General features: G+C 43.1%; 1 protein-coding gene across 2 annotated transcripts in view; it reads right to left on the reverse strand.

The window, feature by feature from the left end:
- Positions 1-24,380, reverse strand: part of MTHFD1 (methylenetetrahydrofolate dehydrogenase, cyclohydrolase and formyltetrahydrofolate synthetase 1) — a 293,116-nt gene that overhangs the window by 189,721 nt on the left and 79,015 nt on the right. For both annotated transcript variants that reach the window (XM_069207350.1, XM_069207351.1), the window contains 2 exons: positions 18,193-18,320; positions 9,988-10,085 (listed from right to left, as the gene is read on the reverse strand). In XM_069207350.1, the coding sequence (XP_069063451.1) occupies positions 9,988-10,085; positions 18,193-18,320 (226 nt within the window). The remainder of the gene's footprint in view (positions 1-9,987; positions 10,086-18,192; positions 18,321-24,380) is intronic.

Consider the following 24,380-nt stretch of genomic DNA (forward strand, 5'->3'; position numbering starts at 1 on the left):
TCTTGCCCCTGATTCTTTAGAGGGGCGGGATGTTAAAAGGATCAAGGAGATATACTGGCATTTAATTTATGATCCAAAATTAACTACTGATACAACCAGGGAGCAGGAGAGGTTGCTGTTGCGGCAATTACATCCTATGTTATATTAGCTCTGAGCGGCATAGGTTTTTACTTACTAGGTTACGTCTGAATACTATACACTACCTAGTAGCATTCCCCACCCAAGGCACTTAGTTTAAGAAACTTCCACCATGCTGTTGTGATGGTAAATCAGTCCAAAGCACTTTGCCCTCTTCTGTACCTTATATATTGCACCTATAAAAAGGTTTTAATGCCCAATATTTTTTGTCCATGGGCATTAGGTTTAGTTACCTTGCTTTTTTAAAATTTTTATTTATACAACTTGGGAAACGAAGTGATAATATAGGCTGTGTTGAATTTTATATATGCTGCTTTTCGTATCTGATATTCTTAACGTTATTTATTGTATGTATGAGAATCATGTTTGTATATATTTGATGTCTTTTATGGGTTTTTTTTTAATCTGAACCGAATAAAGTATTTGATGAACGGTGCCACAACTTTATAGATAAAAATCCTTGAACGAGTCCTACTGTACCCGCACTTACTCTAAATGACCTGATGGGAACGAAGCAAGCTCCTCTATTTTTTTTTGCATTCATGCATGCATTTGAGCAGGGGGCACATTAACTTACTACTATGCTGAGGGTCTAACTTGCAGATGGTACAACAGTTTGGGAATAACTATTTTTTAAATGTCTTTTAGACAAACTTTCATGACAAGTTCACTAAATAGGACTATATATTCATTATGTTTCATAAATGTGTCTAATACTGCTGTGTATCCCCGTTCACAGTAAATATTTGAGTATACCCTGATAGTTGCCTGTAAATGAGAAGTGTTGCTGTAGTATACCCTTTCACCAATATGTTTCATTAAGGTGAAAAGTGCTCTGCTGATTTTTTTAATGCTGGCCACATGCAAATCAGTCCGTGCGAGCCTGAAGGAGTTCTCATCAGGAACAAGCCTCTTTTTAAAAGAAAAATGAAATACATTTTAATACCGTTTTAGAACTAGACATGTCAATTTTTTTCTTGAGCCAAACCTAATGTAGCATCCATTTGTTTGTCTATGAATGTTCCCCATCAAATTTCATATTCAGGATTTGACACTATAGCTACAGCTTGAACCTAGAAAGTCTTGATCAGTTATGCCCACAAATGTAAAATTTCAAGTCTCAGATATGAAAGAAAGGTAATATTCTATTATGGACACAATCTTAGAGATTTATAGTTTCTCTTCCTTTATTTTATACCATAGCAGCCAAAAGAAACAATATAGTAACAGCAAACATTAACGACATTTCCGAAGACCAATAAGGAAATGAACTACACAAATGTGATCAAAACAACCAATCAAGAGTTTCCATCATGCAGAAAGTACTAAACATCCTCCATTTTGTTCTCTTTCTTTGCAGTGATTATCTGTCATAACAGCCTCTTCTGAATTAGTCACTTCACTTGCAGCCTTTTCCTCTCTTGCATCTGTTTCACTTTGGTCACTATTGAGAGATGAAGAGACCATCAGTTGAGTCAAGCAGACCATATCATCATCATCATCATCATTATAATCATCATATAAACATGCAACATCAAGTTACATGGACGGAAAGAAACATGAACGTATCCGGCTTTTATAGAAGGTTTCCAGGGTGAGTTAATCCTTGCTACAGTGTCCTTAATAGAATCACAACTTTCCTTCACAATAGCTAGGAAATTTTAGATTCTACATAGGGACCGGCAGCAAGAGTTATTTCTGTTTAGTGTACTCACCATCAACGAAACAATGTCCAAAGTAGTTTTTTTTTTAAATGTTTTCATTGTTGATGCTGCTCACAAAATATCCACCATCATGTAGTCCAGGAGGAAACCCTTTGAGGCCATCCCTCTTCTCATGGAGTGAGCAGCAAAGCGAAACACCTCCAGCTGGCTCTTGTATGATTCATCACATCCATCAAGCCAAAGTTGAGGAAACTGGAGCAAAGGTAGTCATAAATAAAACACCCCTCAGTTTGCATTACCTAGAGACTTACTCAGAATCTCAATAATTGTACACCCCCATCATTCAGTTTGTTGCAGATTAGCAAACACTCCTTAACACTATAACATAATAACTAACAAAATAACAAATAATAAAAATTTTAAAAAATGCAATAAAAAAAAGAAGCACAGAACAAAATAAAAAAAAAATGAAAAACACAGCAGGAGCAATTAAATAAGAAATTAAAACCGTACAAATAGTTCATAAAACGTCACTAGTAAATATATGCCTAAAATGTTTTGAACTGTAGAACAGCAACATTTGGCTTCAGCAGCAGGTCATATTATAATCCCTGAAAAGTGGGACCACATCATAGAAACTGGACAAAATAGTAAGAAGTGAACACATGTCTATTACCACAGCTTATGGGACAATATCTTCAAGTGGGTACCTAATATTCCATTCAATCTACCCAACACAGACAGACATCACAAATCTGGCCAAAAAAAACCTTATTTTGGGGGGGTGGGGGGGATATATATAACTTCTAGATAGAATGCATGCCTCAGACTTTTTAAATTGTAAAAAGGGTTCTACTCATTGACAACTGAATGCCAACCTACACATCAAACAAATGAACCCATTGCCAAATTTTGCCCTTTGCAGCATCTCATACTTTTTACAGATGATGCTGAGGGACATCCACAGATGTGGAACATCTACAGTGTAGCAAAAACCTTGGTTTATGGATAGCAAGGCAGGAATATTTAACTGTCTTGCCAGGTTGATCATTAGCAGTACCTCTAAACCTCTAACCATCTGGGTTAGTACACTCACTAATTCAAAAGAGTAGTGTGAACAACAGGCGTGAGGGTCAATGCTGCGTATAATTAGTTGAGTCTATGGAGACTGTACAGCAAACAAACGGGGGTGATCTGGTAAACATTGGTATGTTTTAGTGCAGGTGTTGGGCTTGGTGCTCACTGGGACTGTAAACATTACCTCTACTTGGGTATAAAAAAAAAAATTAAAAAAAAATCATCCCCTCCACATCTAACAGATGTTTATCTGCTACCTTCCTACATTACCCACTTGAATGATAACTACTTACAGAAAGATCTATGTCCAACCACTAAGCTAGAAACATTTCTAATACTTTGTTAACATTCAACAGACTGAACATACCTATACTGGAATCTTAGCCAGCCTTATGCATTAACAAGCTTGCGCACCAAGTTTTAACAATACAATGGCTCTGAAATATATCTGGCCAAAGCATCAGATCAAAAGGTATTCTTTGTCTTGTACGCCTTGCCTTTATCTGCCTACTGACAGAGGACATTTTAAGGTATTAATCGTCTTTGTCTCCAAAGGGCTGAGATCCCTTTCTGTACTTCAACTGCACTATCTCTTGAAGAGACTTGGCATTTCTTGTATCTGAAGACCGGGTGTTACATGAAGAAGACGGTCTGCTCAAATAATCCTAGAACTTGCAAACATCCCATGAAATCCGCCATGCAATTAGACATAGCAGAGTCACCTCTCAGAGGGCCTTCAAGATCCCCTGAAACGAAAATACCAAAACATCTGCTAAAAAAGTGGAAACCAGGCTTACTAGTGTCACCAATGCTGGATTTGTTCTTGTAGGCCTGACTAGAGAGGCCACTTTCAGAATCATATGCTTTCCCACTGCTCTCAATGTCGTCCTCAGGTCCAGTGGTGAAATAACACATTCACCTCAATTGGTTCCAGAGCTGACCTCTAGCTGAAGAAGGTTGGATTCTGGGACTTCAATTTCAAATTAAACAAACAGTCTCCTTTACCTATGAGCTAGACTGCAGACACTGAAGTCTGTCAGAAATTAGAATTTTCATTTGGCAACCAACTAGATATTCTGGGAATGCATTTTTCAATACATATATTTTCAATTTCAAACAGACGTGCCAAAACGTCTTCAGGCAAGTATGGGCATTAAGCCTTCAAGGTTACTGGTGTGCCTTAGCACAGACAGGTTGCCCAGTCACAAGCATATGCCACACCAGACTTTCATCTAACATGTGTTTCACAGCAAATGAGCTCGACAGAAGCTCTAGGCAAGTGGTTCCTAGCCTTATCTGTGGATCTCCACTTAATCATAACAGGAATCCAGGGATCCCCTACTTAATCACTAATGGGAATTCAGGGATCCATTACTGGAAGTCAGGTCTAAAGCCTGAGCAAATTTGATGATTACTGCAATACAATATATACATGCAAAATCAAGCATTCATCATACAAGTACACAAATGATGACATTTTTATTCAGTTCACAAACATAAAAAGCAAAATAATTTTAATAGAGGCCACCCCATGCTATATTCTGTTTGAGTACACCTGCATTGCTCCCACAGATCAATCTGGAGGATTTACCTCCTCATTTATGGAACGTTTTTAAAATTTGCAATATTACGTTTTGCTTTTTTTTTAAAAAAAAAAACATTTTATTCACTTCATTAAACGGTTAATGGAATTTAATTTTCTAAGTAGCTGCAGACCCCCAGGTGACCCAAGACCATAGATTAGGAACCACTGCTCTTGGCTGTTGAAATGTAAATTCAAATTGTCCTTGACCCTCTTTCTTCCTGTACAGTTGTTGCCTTACAAGGTAGGCTAGCCCAATCAGCTTACACCCCACTCAATGACGGCCACCTCAACTATGGCATCCCCGTTTTGGGCATTCTTGTGATCCAGCCTCCATCAGATTTCTTCATAATAGCCTGACAAGTCTGGCTCCTCTTAGCAGGGCAGAGCCTTGTGAATGTGCTGGATTCTCAGTCACAAGAGGGAGCAGTAATGGAAATATATGGCTAGAATAAATGAGGCCAATAGCCCCAGTCATTGACAACGCTCAAATGATACCTTCCAGGTTACAAACTCATTGGATTCTGGCGCATACGGCTGCTGAGTCTATCAAGAACCCCATGAATTCCATACTCCCTTCCGGATTAGGTCCAGCTGATAAATTCCTTGTTCTGTAGACTTGTTGCTATCCTGAAATGCAGGCAAACAAGGTTCTGGTCACAAGACACACATATCATGTCCTCCAGGTAGACATCCATTGGTATTGTTTGTACACTCAATTCAAACTACCCATGTTATGCAGATAAGTGACGGTAAGGAAGGATTGTGACTTACGGTATGTTTTCCTACAAAGTGAACTGAAAAAAACGAGCCTGACATGCTGTCAGACATATTGATGGCCTTCTTGGGATCCTCTGAAAACGTCCTCATTAACTTCAGCATTTTGAGCTCTGTTACTAGAGTCAAGTAATCCTTGTTCAGAAATTCAAGCATCCTATATGGCGCCTGAAACCATTATAACACAGGGATGTCTTTAGTCCCTCGGGTTATACAATTTGTCCAGTCAGCCTTCTGGCATTTCTTCCTGACTGGTGCCACAGTGTCCACTTTCTTGCCTTGATTCGAGTCCTAATGGCATCTCTTCAGCTGTCTGTAGGGCAGGAGCCATTTACAGGATTTACTATACCCCTTTCTCTGGATTCCTAGAGGTGTGTTTATCTATTGCATCCTCATAGATTTCCAAGGAGTAACGCTTGCTGTGATTGAGCCAAATGTTAGGCATCTAGTTCCTTTTTCTAGAGCTGAGAGATTTTCAATTCTCATTTGATCTTTGTGGAGTACAACCCATGGCCCACACTGCTGATCTACTTCCAGCACACAGGAGGACCAGAATACAGTCAATGAGATGCTTCACAGAGCGAGGAATAGACATCTGTCATGGTTTCCGGAATGACATTATGCATTATTGAGAGCATGAGGTAGGAAGGAGTGGAAGCCCCTGGCTGGCCGAATCCTGAAGGTAGTAGGCCTCCGAGCCCTCAATAGAACAGGGGCAAAGAAAAGGATAAGAAATTAACAGGTTGAGACATTGTCCTCCGGTGCAAAGTAAATTGTTGTTACTAGTGGCAGCTCCATCTCAGCAGCACACGAGGTAACCATTTAGCAAAATACAGTCATATGAGAAACAGAAATACTTATAAACTGCAATGAAAACTTACAAAGTCAAGAATAGTTAGGACTTTCTACATATTGAGTACACTGGAATGGCACTCATGATTATGTCTTTCCTAGTTAATCTGCCATATAGTCTTGGTAAATGTATTGGATGGTTTTATTTTATTAATTAGTTCTTTCAGCTACTGGTTGAGATTTAGTAAAGGGAGAAGGCGAAGGGGAAAAAAAGCATAATTCTTGTCTCCATTTGCAACACAGAACTATCAATTCAGTAGTCTTATGGAAACTGGTCTTGTCTGCAGCATCAAGCTATGCTTTATTGCAAATTTGACAACACCCTGCCTTCTTGAACTATTGCTGTCTCCTTGCCTGTGTTCTTGCTGAGTGTAGGTTGCATTTACTCTGCATAAAGTCAATCATAACTAAATAGTAATGATGCCCGATTGCTCCCCGAGCTTCTCTGCAGGGTTAGTAGCACACTTTTTAACCAATCATATTTAATCTCTGTATTTGAGGTGGTGGACTAACAAAAGCATTGAGCTTTTCTAATCTGTCCTAGATGCCTCTTATTACACATTTAACCTTAAGAGTCACTTTGCCAATTGCAGTCCATTACAATAATATCCGCCATTGGCAAAGACAATTGCAGCAGCCATCATGGAGCAGGATAGTGTTGATGGTGGAAGAGACAAATGGCAAGGGGGTCCTGGAAGCAACTGAAGAGCTGGGAAAGGAAATTCCATTAAAAAACGAGCATGACGTGGAGAGGTGAGAGCAACTGAGAAGTGGGGGAGTTTTGGGAACAATAAAAAGCAACGAGTGGTGGCAGTGAGCAAAAGGGGTGGCGGAACAAAAGAATTAAAAAATAAATAAAAAGTCAAGCTGGACAGGGGAAATCAACGGAAGAGCTGCGTGGCAGGGAAGCAACAGGAGCTCACTGGGGCAAGGGCCAACGTGTGAGAGTTTGGGAGGGAAAAAAAAAACAAAAACACATAGCCTCTCATGGAGTATGGAGCCTTGAGGTCTCATCTTTAAAAAGCGTTACCTGATTTTTGACTTTGCCAATGCATCGTTAAAAAGGGGGAAAAAAAAGTAAGTATTTGCCCATACAGAACAAAACCAACAACAAAATAGTGGCTGCAGTAGGATTACACCAAGGTGTGCATCATGACACTGCAGCCGTTTCTTTTTTTTTCTATTTATTGTTCCAGGATGCCAGACACAAATCCTGAAGAGGTAAATTAAAAAAATGCATGAAAATGCATCAGGGAGAGAAAGTAGCAGCTAAAGCAAATGCAGCTTCCTCGCCCTCCAAAAAGAAAACAAGAAAGCAAAATGTAAATAAAATAATTTAAAAAAAAACGCAAAAACCAAGACAGGGAAAAGTGGAAAAGGGGGATGGGGAACCAACAGAGGAGAAGGTGGGGTTAAAAAAAAAAAAAAAAAAACACTTAAATAAAGAATGCAGGGCAGTAAGGGGTGGAGAAGCAAAGTAAAAGCCGGTGGTATCAGTGGGAGAGAGGAGAGTAACACATAACATGGGGGAGAACTGGGGAGCCAGGGGTGCAGCACATCAGGAAGAAAAATAAAAGCCCTCCCGTTGAGCGTTGAAAGAAAAAGAAACACATAGTAGCACAAAGCCAATAAGTCTTGCATTTGCTATCAGCCTTGCAACTTTCCCACCGCTTTTTTTTGTCATGGCTTTTTCAAAGAAAAAACACTGGCTACATGAAAACAATATTTTTGGTCTAAAAAAAATAAACATGAACTGCTATGTGGTTCTTTGCACTAAAGGGAACTACTGTGTGGATGTTCTTTTTTTAAAGAGCAAAATCCTGTCACTGACAATGAATTTAGCCAATGGCTGAAGTAGGCCGATCCAGTGGCCCATGGTATTGTGGACGGAAGAAAACCATGAATGATACAACAACAAACCAATGGAAGTAAAGGGCTAGTTGAAAGTCCCTTTAAGTATGTATATTATATTCAGAAGTGTAGTAAAAATCAAATGGTTTGGCTAATGGCAGACAAGATATAGTTACTTGGATGCAAGCAGTGAAAACAAACAATTCATCCAATCAGCCACTCTAAAAGTGAGGGACAGAGAGTAAAGCAAGCTGCTGAAAAATTGGCAGATCATACTAAAATAAAGTCGCCAGTGATAAGTGATTGCCTGACCGACAGGTCACTAAAAGTAGTGTCCACATAGTTATTCGAAAACATACCACTAAAAGCTACATGCGGGGCAGAACTACATGGTAACCTGTCACCTTCCCCACCCACCCTATGAAACATACTTAGTCTCTACCATGAAGAAAAGCATGTGTTATTTGCCTACCCTCCTTCACTGCACTGTACATCTTCCCTTCCATAAAAAAAAAAAAAAAACACACACTCTGCTCAATATCTGAGAGGAAGAGATGGCGCTGCATTAACCGCAGCTCGTCAATGCATCCTACATTTTCTTTCTAACAAGCTCCATACATCTTCAAGCTGATTGGGGAATGGTGGGACAAGTCAACAGCTACTCTTTGCAGTAGCTCTGCGCTTTAGAAATTTGTTGATTGATTGATGTGCCCTTTGCATCAGATCATTGTCAAACACACATTGAAATAGCACTCGTCATTCAAGACACCTCACAAAATCTGGAGAAAGTTCATCACGTTGAAATGTACTGCTCAATAAAATTACATGAATTAAAAAGATCGAACCATAAAAAAATAAAAAAATAAAGTAAAAATGTTCTTTAACGTGGAACGAAAATGGTTTCATTTCTTAATCTCAACAATATTTCTTTGGAAAATATCACTAAATGTTGTGTTAGAATGAAATAAAAAGGAATTTTTCTATTGTACTCCCATCGCATATGCTGTGACAGTCCAATAACCCATCCATTTCCAGTAGAGGTAGGCAAAAAGGATGCCTGGCTCTGGGCTCAGCTCAAACTCATCTTGGACCCTTGAGGTCAAAACGAGACATGTTTTCAATTGGCCCACGCAATAAAGTCATGCGTCAAGAATTAAAGGCAAACTATTAACCTCTGATGTAGAACAGGAGATAAAGCGATATGCTGGATTGCACCATGTAAAACTAGAAAACCTGCGCTCAGTCTGTTTCTCTTATCACATCATGTGATCCTAGGTTAATATATTTCCCAAGCCTCCCGTTTCTTCATCATCACACCTCAAAAAGTGGCTGTACAAAAACCTTGTGTTTGAATCAATAGACTATGGGCCTGATTTAGAGTTTGGTGAAGGGGTTACTCCCTCACAACGGTGATGAATTTCCCGTCTGCCGAAATATAAATTCTATTATATCCTATGGGATTTATATTTCGGCAGAGGGGATATCCCAAACCGTTGTAACATTGTAACCCCTCCGCCAAACTCTAAATCAGGCCCCATATAAAAATAATCTAGGTCACATATAGTGTGCACATGGGAACCACACTCATTTTTAGTTCACTAACGGCACTGTCGTCAGGCCGCAGAGGGGTGGCATGAATGTTTCTGACTTTACACTTTAAACTATCACTTAATAAATGTAATTCAACGCACTGAAATAATCTGATGTACTAAGTCTAAATGTTTCCACATGTTAAACATTTTCAGTTTGGCTCGTACATCAGCTCTTAGAGCCAAGATGGACCCTGACTTGGCTCTTTCTGTTAATTTGTGGACTTGTCCACCTCTAATTTGCAGTAGAAAGCAAAGAAGTGTCTAAAAAGCGCCCCGACAGCACAACCAACTAGCACAAAAGTGGAACCACAGTAAGTGCATTTAACCAAGAAAAAAACACCATCCTTTCAAATTAACTACCATTAGATTTAAAGGTCTGAATCAATTCAATTAACCCCTTAAGTCTGCCATTTTAGTCCCACATCCGGTGTACACCATTCACATTTCCTATTACCTTGGAACAGGCGTCTTGATTTGGAGCTGGTTACACTCTATATTCCATTTCCCTGACTGGGTTTGCTGCAAATGTCGTTTTGCACTTTCCACAGTGTTCTAAAAGAAACAAAATCATGTTAATGTTTTATATACACATCAAACACCTTGTATTTTAAAGCAAAACAAAGATCAAATGAATTCCCTGGGTTTCCATGCATACAAACATTTGTAGGGTTCCAACTACATAGTTATTTAAAGTATTAATTGGCAACTTTCTGGGGATTATTGTTTGGGTAACACAGGGACATCTGTTGCTACTTTAAATCCAGTAGGGTATCAGGACACAGTTTGGTTCCAAGACAGGCACACAAAAGCGGAGGGCGTGGTGTTTCTCAGATAAACATCCCAAGGACTAACTCAAACTAAAACAGGGTGGCCTAAATGGGAAGTTGCACTAATATGGTTACTGGTTACAAGGCTGCCACTAATCTGGTTTTGAAGACAAAAGAGATGAAGATAAAGAGGAGGCACAAAAAGTGACAAAAGTAATGCCTAAATAAACACAAGCACTGGTAATCACAAACTGCATCTGGCGGATAAGGCCCAAAGGCTGTAACCAGTCAGGGATTGCTACTATTCCCATTCACAGGGCACACAGCCTGACTGTACGGACTGGACTGTTTGGAAAAGTTACTTATCTAGCTGCAGATTTCTATCCTCTGAATTCTCCCCAGGTGCCAAACTGGATCTGGAAGATTTTCGTGACCAGTACCCCCTGTGCACTGATAGGTGGTGTCGATCAGCTCTGCGTCCGTTGTCTGCATCGTGACATTCCGTAGCTTATGTAGACGCCACCCAGAAGTCAGTTTCTTTTCACGGCTTTCCATTCCATAAGGGCAGAGCCATGAAGAACACGGGCTACTGGTGTCTCAAAAATAAGGCCCTTAAAGCGGAGTCTCTGCCCCTAGAAATCAGTTCATAGAGAGGGGAGCAGGTGGTGAGTTAGTAGGGAATATGAAGCTAGATATAGTCTCTACCAGACAAGGCAATACCAAAGGTAAGTAACTTGTCCATCTAATAGAGACTTGTAGTGTAGATTCCTTACCTCTGAATAGATACCCAAGCAATACCATCCCTTGAGGTGCTTCTGCGACCCAAGTTCAAACTGGAGAGTCCAGCAGGACCGAGTGAGCAAGGTGCCCGTTGCTACGAACTTGACTGTCCAGGCAGCAGTGTTTGGTAAATGTGTGCAGAGATGCCAACGTTCCTCCTTATCAGATGCCCAGGACAGGAACTGTGTGCGCTAATGCAGTGGTTGCAGCTTTAGCTCTGGTAGAATGAGCACAGAAACCGCTGGGGGTCGCTTTTTGACCAGTGGATAGTAGATCGAAATGCAGAGTACGACCCATCTAGAGATGGTTCACTTCTGCAATGCTCAACCTTTCTTCACATCCACATACCCTATAATGAGTTACTCATCCACCCGAAGTCTTTTGCATGATCAAGGTAGAATGCCAACTCTCTTTTTGGGTGGTGGCGTTTCTCCTACTCTTTAGCGGGATGTGGGGTGAATAAAAAGTAGGTACGGTGATGGATTGGCCAACATGAAAAGAGGCCCTAGTGCGAAGCACCACTTTGTCAGGATAAAAAGGTAGGGCGACTTAGATGACAATGTCTGCAGCTAACTGACTCTGTAGGCAGATGTAATTGCCACAAGGAAGGCTGTCTTCCACTTGAGAAGCCTGAGAGGACCATTGTGGAGAGGCTCAAAATGAGTGTACATAAAAAAATTCAGAACCAAATTCAGATCCCATTGGGGCATAATGAATGGGGATGGAGGAAAAGATGTGCAAGACCTTTGAGGTACTATAGGAGACTTAAAGAAGGTTGATCAGGCAACAGCAAAAAAGCAGAAATAGCAGACAAATATCCATTAAGAGTGCCCAGAGCCGAGCCCTGTTGGGAAAGGGACAGAATTTACAACAGGACCTTAGAGAGGGGCAGAAAAGGGAGGTCAACAAACTGGTCTGTGCACCATGCCACAGCCCTCCCCCACCAACAGGTGTATACTTTTTTGGTGGCGTTACGCCTGGCTGCCAAGATTATGGTACAGACATTGGGAAGAAGGTCAAAAGCTGTCAACTGCTGCTGATCAATCTCCAAGCAAGAAGGCGGAAAGTGGACAGGTTCGGATGCACCCTGAAGTGGCAGTCTGATCAGAGGATCGATGGACATACTCAGCAGCTCGGGATACCAGACCCTTCTTGCCCAGTCCGGAGTCACAAGTATTACTTAGGCCCGGTTGTTCTTGATCTTCTTGAGAACTCTGGGTAGGAGTGGTATGGGTGGAAAGGTATACAGGAGGCCTGAACTCCACTTGAGACGAAAAGTGTCTGAGCGATTGCTGCCTTGGAAACTTAAACGTGCAAAACTGCTTACATTGTGCGTTCTATGCAGAGTGAACAGATCTAACCAAGGCTCTCCCCACTGCTGAAAGAGACCTTGCGCCACCACGGAATGGAGATCCCATTAGTGATCCACTAGGGATTTTTGTATAAGTTTGTCCACTCTGGCGTTCGGAGAGCCCGTCAGATGTTGGAACTACCAGGCATATGCCCTGCAGAGGCACAGAGCCTCCTGACAAAGGGTCCATGGCCCCCCTCCACATGTTGCAATATCAAATGGCAGTGGTGTTGTCTGAACACCTGTACCATTTTTCCCTTGATAGAGGAAGAAAGGCTTTCAATGCCAGCCATATCACACGGAGCTCCAATAGACTGATGTGGAGTCCAGTTTCTCTACAAGACCAGATGCCTCTGATCTCCCACTCTTCCAGATGGCCGCCCCATCCCAGGAGTGACACTTCTGTCACTACTGTCCGATTTGGTTGGGGAAGGGAGCAATCTGCCTCTGTTTCAATGGCGGTTTGTTAACCACCACTGCAGATGTTGCACAGTTACCTCCAAGATCTGAACCATGCCAGAGAGATTCCCCTGAAGCTGCACCCACTGGAAGTTCAGGTTCCACCTCAGAGCCTGTATATGCCATCTGGCATGTGTTACAAGCAGGATGCAGAAAGCCATGAGACCCAGCAGCCTCAGAGTCATTCTCACTGTAATAGAAGATAGAGGCTGAGACATTGATATGTATGTATGTATGTATGCCATATTTATAAAGCACATTCCTACTCACAAAGAGCATCGAAGCGCTAAAGCAAAGAGGAGAGAACAGAGGAGGAATGCAATAATGCAAGGACACCACCCAGGAAACAGATAATGTTTAGAAGGAAAACAGAAAAATATTAAGAAATACAGAGCGCAGTCCAAGAGGTACAAAAAAGAAATTATCAGGGAAAAATCCATGTTTTTACCAATTTCCTAAATTTCAGATAACAGGGTTCTTGCCTGATGTTCAAAGGAAGAGAGTTCCAACTCTTGGCAGCAGCCACAGTGAAGGCTTTGTTGCCCAATTTAGCTTTATACGTTCGAGGAACTTGAATCCGATAAACTTGAGAAGACCTCAAGTTTCTCTTAGGCACATACCAACAAAGCCTAGTGGTGAGATATCGTGGACCGATCACATGAGCTGCCTTATATGTTAGACAGAGCGATTTGAAAATAATCTGCTGAGCCACCGGCAGCCAATGTAATTGTTTGAGGCTCTCTCTAACTGATACCCGCCGTGGAAGATTGAGAACCGCTCTGGCAGCAGAATTCTGGACCAATTGCAATTTGTTAATCAGCGCCTTATCCAAACTGAGGAATAGGGCATTGCAATAGTCTAACTGACATCACCAGCACTAAGATGGCAGATACCCTCCAATCATGTGACAAATAAGGAAAAATGTTCCTGAGAATTTTGATGAACCAAAGACTAGTCTTTACAGTATGGTTAACCTGTTTTTTTAAGGATAAAATGATCAAACAAAATGCCCAGGTTCCTGCTAACCTTGGTGGGTATATGACGAGTGGCACATTCAGAAGGCCACCAACTTGAGCTCCATAACTCTTTTCCTAGTCTGAAACAGAGAATTTCGGTTTTGGTGGCATTCATTTTAAGCCAATTAGTATTCATCCAGTTACTCACTGCTATCGTACAATTACTAAACCAGTACGCAACCTCCTCCCATGGCTGTTTAATTGGGATTATAAGCTGAGAGTCATCTGCATAGGAAGACTAAATGAAACCAAAAGATCGAATCAAACTGGCCAAAGGGCTACATACACGTTAAACAACGTGGGACTTAGGGAGGATCCCTGAGGAATCCCACAAGCCTGAATCATAGCCTGAATCATAGCCTGAATATCCTAGACTTCCCGCTCGGGATGATAAGCCTGAAACTGCTCTGTGTCCAGAACAGCTCCAATGAAAGGGAGCATCTTCGAGGGAGTCAGATGTGGCTTTGGTATGTTTATAGGGAACTCCAGCAAATGCAGGAGGTCCGCCATTGTCTGAAGAGGAGAGACAAAAGCCTGGGGTGAACACTCCATCAGTGAATTGTCGAGACAGGCAAAGACTGAAATACCTGATCTCAGGGGCTGCAACCACTGCCATCTCCTTGGTGAACACCAGAGGAGTGTTGGTAAGGCCGAATGGGAGCATATCACACTGAAAGTGCTCGTGGCCCATCATGAAGGGCAAGAAGTCTTTGGGCAGGTAGGAAGGGGCTATGAAAATAAGCTCCTGCAAGTCCAATGCTACCATTCAGTCTCCTGGGTCCATGGAAGATGGAACCTGACCCAAGGTGAGCATCTTTAACTTCTTGAAGAAGAGACTGAAGGATCGAAAGTCTAGGATACGGTGAAGACCCTTGTCCTTTTTTGGGACTAGAAATTAGCAGGAATGGCAACCACATCCTACTTCTGTCATTGGTATCCTCTCTACGGCTCCGTTGGCCAGCTTCCTTGCAGAGAATAGACAAATGAACCTCTGCCATTCGATCATAGGATGGTGGCATGGATGGTGGCATGGATGGAGGGATAGTCTCAAAGGGGAGGGAGTAGCCCCTTCGTACTATCTGCAAAACCCACCTGTCTGAAGTAATGGATTGCCAGTGGGGCAGGGGATGGTGAATCCTGCCACCAGACTGGGAGGGGTTGGAGGCTGCTGTGGGGGAGGAAGACTGACCAAGCTGCTTGCCACCTGATCCATGAGGTGGGTGGGTCCTGCACCCTCAGCCACGCAGAAAGTGAGCAGCATGCACATCATGGTGGCTGACTGAGAATGGGAGCAGTTGGAGACCACTTCCATAACCACAAAAGGGGCAAAAGGCAAACTAAGGGGGACGAGGGGCCATAGCCAGAGAATCATTGAAGCGCTTTAGCGCAGAGTCTGCCTTGTCTCCTAAGAGACAGGTGCCATCATAGGGCATGCCCATCAAAGAAGCATGCACATCCCCTGAAAAGCCAGACAGGGCACCTGTCAAAGAAATGACTCAACCTAGCAAGTCGGTCGTGTCAAGTCTGCAACAAGTTGTGAACTTTGGAGCGTCTCTCCCATCGGCAACTGCAATGTTCACAGACCGCAATGCAAGTCTGGTGGAAGAAAACGTCTTCTTCCCAAGTGAGTCCAACCTTTTGGATTCCTTATCCCAGGGGGAGAAGAAGGGAACGCGCCATGGGAGCTAGAGGCTTGGACTATCAAGCTCTAAAGGGTGTTGTGGCAAAAAAATTAGGGTCCCCCAGGTGCAGGGCGATGGGCAATCATCCAGTTCACAGGAGCCCCTGTACTGGTGTTGGACCAGGTCCCCAGTAGGACGTCAGTGAGTGCATCAATAAAAAGGAGCAGGAGTTCTGAATTGAAAGCTCCTGATTGAAGCACCTGTCAACAGTGAAGTCTTGATGGCCACCGAGGGCAGTTGAAGGTCCAGGACCTCAGCGGTCATCATGGCCACCATCGCATAAGAAGCTCCACATTCCTCAATAGGCACAATAGGGGGAGAAAGCATGCTAGTATCTGGAGAAGTGTCCAGTCAGCTGGCCTCACCCAAGTCTTCATGCCAATCCATTTCTTCCCGTGGCTGGTACTTCAAAGGGTCCAGCAACCTCTCTCATTCATTCTCAAAGCCTAGCCCATAGGAATAGGGCTTATGATCCAAACGAGGAGGCAAGGCTCCTTCTGGTGTCGTAGTCGGCGTCATACGACACCCATCCGGCTCCATGTCAGTCAAGAATTACAATGCAGACAGTGCTGCCTGTGGGCACTGACTGCGTCAGGAGCCTTGGGACGGGCACTGGGGTCAGTCAATGGGGTAGATATGGTGGTGGTCCGCATCTAGGACTGGATCCCTGGGAGCCCCTCGACAGAGCTTCCGCCTCAGAACCAGAAGGGCCCCCCCCCCCCCCCTTGACTGTGGGGCCCTAAGGAGCTCCTGCAGAGTCAGACTGCCCAAAAATTAGGGCACGGCCTCAAACTTCTTAAAGTGTGGTCGCTCCGGCTCCTGGAAAGTCAGGGAGGAGCGGAGTTGGCCCGGGCACAGGTACAGGTACAGCAGAACGAGGCCTAGAGCGCCAGCGCTCCCTCATCTCAGTGGGCAAGGAGAAGTCGAAGAGCGTGTTGACCTCTTGGATGATCCCTTAGGATTAGACTTAACAGATCGGCCAGAGGGCTTGGAATTGAATGACGACAACTTCGTACTCCGCAACCGGGCCACAGGACCTTTCCTCTGAACCGGGAGGTGCCTATATAGGAACCTCAACGTCATTCCTGGCAAGGAAGATGGACATGGAGCCGATCGATGCCACCTACTGGCATGCAGGGGTACCGCTAATGAAAATCTTCCGGATCCAGCCTGGGAAAGAATTCAAAGGTAAGGAATCTGCAGGTAGAAGTCTCCATCACATCTACTAAGCATGGACAAGGCTGACTGAGATAAGGCTGGCAGTGTCTGAAGAGGCACAGTGAGCAAACAACCAACACTTCAATGTGGGTCAGATCATTGTTAGCGGCTGAGGTTAAGCCAAACATTCCACTTCTCACTTTTTTGGGGGTTTCTTACAAACCTGAGATATGACAACGAACTTAACAGCTCTTGCATTCCAATCGACTATCCCCGGTACAGAGCTAAAAGGTAAATGGGGGTAATTTGTATCCACTAACTCCGAGAAACTGATTATAGAAAACACCATATCTCATTAGCATTGAATTCAGAGAAGAAAGGATGAAGGATATTTGTTTTCTTATGGAACTGCAATGGTCATCATCTGTCCTCTGACATCCTTGTTTGTGCAATGCAGTTTTGTGACATTACATATCGACATAGGGAGGTACATCATTTTTTTGGTTCATGCACTTCATTCCACAACTGCCACGAAATACCAGAAAACAATGCTCTCCTCAGCTCTGAAAGGCAGTCACACGCTCTATGCATGAGCACTACAAAAATAACTGTCAGCAACTTCACAATTCAATATGAGAAATTGGTTCATGTGACTCAAAGAACAACCTGGGAATGGCCTGAAGGAAATGGTCAGCACAATTCCACAATCTGTGCAATAGATATATATATATATATATATATATATATACACACATATACACACACACACAAATATATATATATATATATATACACACACACACACACACAGACAACAGGCATCCCAGAAATCGTTACTATTGACCTATTTCACAAACAATACACGTTAATGGAGAGGGAAAAAAACATTTGGTCATTTATCGATCTAAACATTTAGAATGTTGCCTGAGTCTGAATGCTGCTACCTTGCTTGTTGGACTAATAATTCTAAACTTGACTGCTGTTCTCTTATGAAGAAAAGGAAAGGAAATGTGGGTTGCTCTAGGTCTAGATATGGCAGAAGTGGACACGAACAAGAAAAATAAAAAATAAAAAAAATAAAAAAACTGCCATCACCTTCACATAGAAAAGGATGCTGCAGATAATTCTGTTAACATTGATTTTCTTTAGTTTTCAGCGGTCAACACTTAAGAGCTGATAGCATGTTTCAAACAATAAAATAAACACAAATGTAGGACTTCCACACATTTAGGCATTTAGATGATCATTAATACTTCCAGAAAATGGAGGCCAAAGTGTAGGAGAGGTAATTTTGCTAGAAAAAAAGAAAAAACAAAAAACAAAAAAAAAAAAAGGCAGAAAATCCAAAACCCCATGCTACTTCCTAATAATCCAGTTAAGCCACCTCCCAGCTATTGTTTCCATGCATTAGTTTATAGGGTCTCCTGCGATTGTGAGCCAACACACCTCCATGAGCATCGCCACGGTCATGGGTCCAACGCCTCCAGGGACAGGTGTGATGTGAGAGGCCTTCTCCTTTGCTGCCTCGTACTCAACATCACCTACTACCCGCTTCCCGCTGGCCTTCGTGCTGTCTGAAAGAGTAAAGGAACAGGGTAATCATCCCCCACAACCGAGGGTCGAACTTTCTCAATGTTTAACAGCACAGCCACATACCTCTGCATTCAAAAGCACTAATTATTAATACCCTCTCATTTCCACAGGTTGCAAACTACCATGAACAATATGGGCAGCTTGAATAATGCAATATAACTCGTTAGCTATCAAACGTTGCTTTTATTGAAAATTCACGACAAAGGCTCTGCAGCAAAGCAGAGACAGGCTAAGGTTTATTTAAGCAGCAGATCTACATTGATGGTTCATCGCAACATTGAGAAAGAGTGCTGAGTTAAAGAAAAAAAAAAAAACAACAACTGCATGGATTAAACATGCTGTTCTTCCATGATTTCTGAATTTCATATGATTGGTTTCCTGACCCAAGAAGCTCTTTTCTTCGGGTCTTTGGGCAATCACCTGGTTGGTTGATTTAATTTACCATGGATATCCCAGGACCACCAGTACTACCGCACTCGCACTAGATAACTCCGTTCAAGGTACTCCATTGAAGCACTTGAGTTTCCTGGGGTGGCAAATTAGATTAATCAAGGCTTACTCTCGAATGCAAAAGGGGCTAAGAAAATCACAAACATCATAACATTAAACACCACTCAACAAACTCAATCCAGTCATGGCTGTAGCTTAAAAACATGACATATATTTACATGCAAGTTAAAATGCAGTCACAATATGACGTTCAAAGAAAACCGATCAGACAGCACTTTCTGGAGCCAAGACACCACCACTAATATTTTAATATGACTTCCATTTTAAGTTTATGACCTACGACCGAACTTTCTCAGGATCTGCCTCCAGAATCTGGATCTCTCACCAGGGGGAGATTCTAACAGACAGGTCAACCACCGCATTCAAAAGAGGTTAGAAGAATCTCACTTGACAGGTTTGTACCGTAAGTGCTTTTAGACGGGCTGACTCCTGAATCCTGGGATAAGGAGCTGCAACTGTCTGCAGATTCTCACTGCTTCACTAGCAAGAGGACAACCAAGAAAGAAGTACTTATGTTGTTTCATACGCTGTTCTGTATTGCACGTCTGTGGGGCGATTCTTAGGTTTTGTAATGAAAAGGGTATTTCTATTTCTTTGTACATCGTTTCAATACCTCTGGGTCATGTTTGCACTTATAAAACTCTAACTAAATAAATAAAAGGTTCCTGTCAATGGGAGAGTGTACTAGGCAAACATGATAAAATGCACTTTCCTACAATATTTTGGCTCTCTGGTTCAATGGCTCTGGATTACTTAGTAGGACGATACCACAGAAGCTGAGTTTCCAATCAGAAAAAATAGGACAAAGCAGAACCTAAGAAGACACTACCCAAGAAAGTGGCCTATCCTGTGTTGCAATGGTTCCGTTTAGGGGTTCTTTCAAAGCCTTAGTGTCCAAGTCAATGATGACCAGGTATCTGTTTGCCAGCATTAAATCAGAACACTAGAGTACAAAACTAGCTATGGTTTTTCAGATGGGGCAGATGTGGCCCAAGTACTGTGGTGGGCCTGTTACTACCAATCTTTAGTAGCCGTGTAGAGGTTGTGCAACCAATATAAGAAGGAGGCTACAAATTAAACTGATAATGTCCCGAAAACCGAGAGGGCAAAGAAATGGCTTAAACAATTCCAAACTCTGGAAGGCTAGTTTTAGCCAATGCGGCCAGACCTGCAGGGAGTGGGCATATTAGCACAGTGTTAGAAAATTAATCCAGGACGTATAGAAAATAAGTACAGCAAATATTTGCAATGGAAAACTCAGTGAAAGAAACAGAACTGTCTAGGTTCATTTCTCACAGGTGTCGCTCACAAGGTCCCTTCTTTAGCTGCTGAAGATGACCATAACCCTTTGAGGCATGTGCCAATGTGAATCAAAATCGTGACTTGGACTTTACAGTCTCTTGTTTCAAACTGAAAAACCTGCTCACTTTACTCGCATAACCTGGCAAGCACGATTATTTGCAACATATATAGCTTCAGGAGTGAGAACAAAAAGTTTATCCACTGATACTTAGGGCAGGGCTTGGGTGGACCAAGCGAAAGCAAAAGCATGATGTGTGCCTTGTCATGACATATAACTAACTCGTTTGACAGTCTTTTACCCAGGAAACTGATTCCTGCCTCTTTCTGGTCCATGCTGCAGAATAGGAGTCTGCACGGCTGAACACCACACACTATCACACTGCCTTCCTCTTCAACATTACTGTGCCGCAAGGCAGGTAGAAAGTGTTGCTTTTACTCCTCAAACCTCTTTCATCATGCTTTATTTTAATTTTAAGTGGTTATGTGTAGGAGGCTGGCCTGGTTTGTAGTGGGTACCTTGGGTACTTACACCTTATATCAGGTCCAGTTATCCCTTATTACTGAAGTAGTAGTGTTCTAGCAGCTTAGGCTGATAGAGGTAGCTATAGCAGAGCAGCTTAGGCTGAACTAGGAGACATGCAAAGCTCATGCAATACCACTTATAGTTACACAGTACTTATACACACGTGAAGACAATACTCCGTGTTACCAAAAATAAAGGTATTTGGGTGACAGTACCAAAAATCCAAAAATATCTTAGAGACAATACTCCTTCTGGAGGTAAATATTATACAAAATAGATACACTAGACACCAAAATTAGGCAAGTAAGTAGTCACAGAACAGTGTAAACAATAGGAAATGCTATAGAATGCAATGGGAGAAAATAGGTCTAGGGGCAAAACAAACCATATACTGAGAAAGTGGTATGCGAATCACAAATTGCCCCCTAGACAAGTGTAGTGTGTGCAGAATCGATGGGAGAGTAAGAATACAGTAAAGGTAAGTAAATTACCCCACCCCAGAAAAGATTGAGTAAAGTACTGCAAGTTCCCTTAGGACACACTACACCTCGTGGTTGGGATTTTGCAGTAACCAACCAAGTCTGCAAGCAACAACTGCTGGATTCCTGGACCTGAAGACCTGCAAAAAAAGGGGACCAAGTCCAGAAGTCAAAAGAAGTTCCAGGAAGGGCATGAGCCCCTGCCAACCCAGAAGAGGGTGCAAAAGAAGAGTCCCCGATTAGTCGAAGACTGCAGGAAGGCACCCTAAGAAGATGCCAGCAGGTTCCTGCATGATGCAAAGGATGTCCCACGACGTGAAGGTGGATGAAGACGTGATTTCGTGTTGGAAGTCGCCAACAAGCCTTGGTTACGATAAAAGTACGTTTTGCATCAGAATGGCGCTGGACGGACCCAGGAGGGACCTGGGGGCCTCAACTCCTTGTGAGGAGGAAGAGGGGGATCTCAGCACTTTAGAGAGCCCTCAGGATGCCAGACAGCACCCATGGGAGTCTAGGACACGGGGACAAAGGAGGTGCAAAACGCGGTTGGTCCAGCACAACAAAAGGAAGGTCCCACGCCGCCAGAGAACAACTCAGCGAGTTGTGTCGCAGGATGGAGTGCTGAGGACCTGGGCCAGGCTGGAATTTTGCAAATAGTGCACCGAGGCCCCCAGGAGGTGAAGACGACGCAGTACACAGGGATACCGTCGCTCTCAGAGAAGGCAAGGTCTTACCTACTCCAAATTGCGTCAGCAGGACCTCAGGAGAGTCTATGTTGATGGGGTTCAACCTCTGTGTCTTTAGGAGCACGTGCGTCGCTGTGAGAGGAGTCCAAGGGTACCGGTCGTAGTCTTAGAAGGTGCATGTGTGAGCAGGGGAGTGACTCCATCACCCCACAGGCGATTTCTTCGGTCCTTCTGGTGCAGGATGAAGACAGGGAGTCCTCAGAGCGTGCACACAGTGGAAACTGTTGCAGTTGCTGGCTGGAGCTGAAGTTGCAGAGGAAAAGTATCCCTTTTGGATACTTTGTTGCTGTTACAGCAGTTCCTGGAGCAAGCTGCGGTTGATCAGAGGTCAGAGGATGAAGTAGTAGTTGCAGGGTATTCCTGAAGGAAACTCGCAAGCAGAATCTGAAGAGAACCCACAGGAGAGACCCTAAATAACCTTGAGAGGGGGATTGGCTACCTTATCAGGTAAGGACCTATCAGGAGGGGTCTCTGACGTCACCTGCGGGCACTGGTCACTCAGACCCCTCCAGAGTGCTCCCACACCTTGCAAAGCAAGATGGCTGAAGTCTGAGACACTGGAGGAGCTCTGGGCACCACCCCTAGGGTGGTGATGGACAGGGGAGTGGTCACTCCCCTTTCCTTTGTCCAGTTTTGCGCCAGGGCAAGGGACAAGGGGTCCCTGAACCAGTGTAGACTGGCTTATGCAAGGAGGGCACCATCTGTGCCCTTCCAAGCATTTCCAGAGGCTGAGGGGGGGCTACCCCTCCCCAGCCTGTAACACCTATTTCCAAAGGGAGAGGGTGTAACACCCTGCTCTCAGAGGAAACGCTTTGTTCTGTCTTCCTGGGACTGGGCTGCCCAGACCCTAGGAGGGCAGAACCATGTCTGTGAGGTGGCAGCAGCTGTAGCTGCAGTGCAAGCCTCAGAGAGCTGGTTTGGCAGTAGTGGGGGTCCATAGTGAAGTCCCCAGGATGCATGGAATTCGCTCCCTAATACCAGATTTGGAATGCGGGATAATTCCATGATTTTAGACTTGTTACATGGCCATATTCGGAGTTACCATTGTGAAGCTACATATAGGTATCGACCTATATGTAGTGCATGCGTGTAATGGGGTCCCCGCACTCACAAAGTCCGGGGAAATGGCCCTGAACTATGTGGGGGCACCTTTGCTAGTGCAAGGGTTCCCTCACACCCTCACACTTAGTAACTTTGCACCTAACCTTCAGCAAGTGAAGGTTAGGCATACAGGTGACTTGTAAGTTACTTAAGTGCAGTGAAAATGGCTGTGAAATAGTGGGTGCACTATTTCACGCAGGCTGCAGTGGCAGTCCCATGAAAGGGTTTGTCTGAGCTCCTTATGGGTGTTAAAAGAAATGCTGCAGCCCATAAGGATCTCCTTGAACCCCAATGCCCTGGGTACCTAGGTACCATATACTATGGACTTACAGGGGGGGTCTAGTGTGCCAATTGGAATTGGTAAATTAAGTCACTAGCCTATAGTGACTAATTTAAAAGCAGAGAGAGCATAAGCACTGAGGTTCTGGTAAGCAGAGCCTCAGCGACACAGTCAAGCACTACGGACAACACATACATTAGGCCACTAACTATGAGCACTGGGGTCCTGGCTAGCAGGATCCCAGTCAGACAGGCAAAACACACTAACATATAGGTTTTTATCTATGAGCACTAGGGCCTGGCTAGCAGGATCCCAGTGAACAGTAAAAACACACTGACACACTCACAAACAGGCCAAAAGTGAGGGTAACCATGCTAGAAAGAGGCTACGTTCTCACATTATGCACACTTAATATTCAAGCTTATTTATTTGCAATGATCTAAATTTTTTTACAAAAAAAGCATATAAAAAAAAAAAAGAGTAAAAGATACTATGCTGCTACCTAAATGCGCCCTCCCCATGCTTGCAGTATTTCGAATTTAAAATGAAATGAATCTGTGCATATAATTTTAATATTAATAGAACCTTTTTTAGTTTAAATACACATCAGTGGAGATTACTGCAGGAAGTTGGCTCTGTATGCACTATTTCAAAGTAAGAAATAGCATGCACAGAGTCCAAGGGTTCCCCTTAGAGGTAAGATAGTGGCAAAAAGAGATAATTCTAATGCTCTATTTTGTGGTAGTGTGGTTGAGCAGTAGGCTTATCAGAGGGTAGTGTTAAGCATTTGTTGTACACACACAGGCAATAAATGAGGAACACACACTCAAAGACAATTCCAGGCCAATAGGTTTTTATATAGAAAAATATATTTTCTTAGTTTATTTTAAGAACCACAGGTTCAAGATTTACAATCAATACTTCAAATGAAAGGTACTTCACTTCGGTATCATAGGAACTTGGAATCAGCAAAATAGCATGTACAGTTTTGGCAAAAATGTCAATAAGCTATTTTAAAACTAGACACAGTGCACATTTCAACAGTTCCTAGGGGAGGTAAGTATTTGTTAGTTTTGCAGGTAAGTAAACCACCTACAGGG

Source organism: Pleurodeles waltl, chromosome 9 (assembly GCF_031143425.1).
Source record: "Pleurodeles waltl isolate 20211129_DDA chromosome 9, aPleWal1.hap1.20221129, whole genome shotgun sequence".
In the NCBI taxonomy this organism is placed as follows: Eukaryota; Metazoa; Chordata; class Amphibia; order Caudata; family Salamandridae; genus Pleurodeles; species Pleurodeles waltl.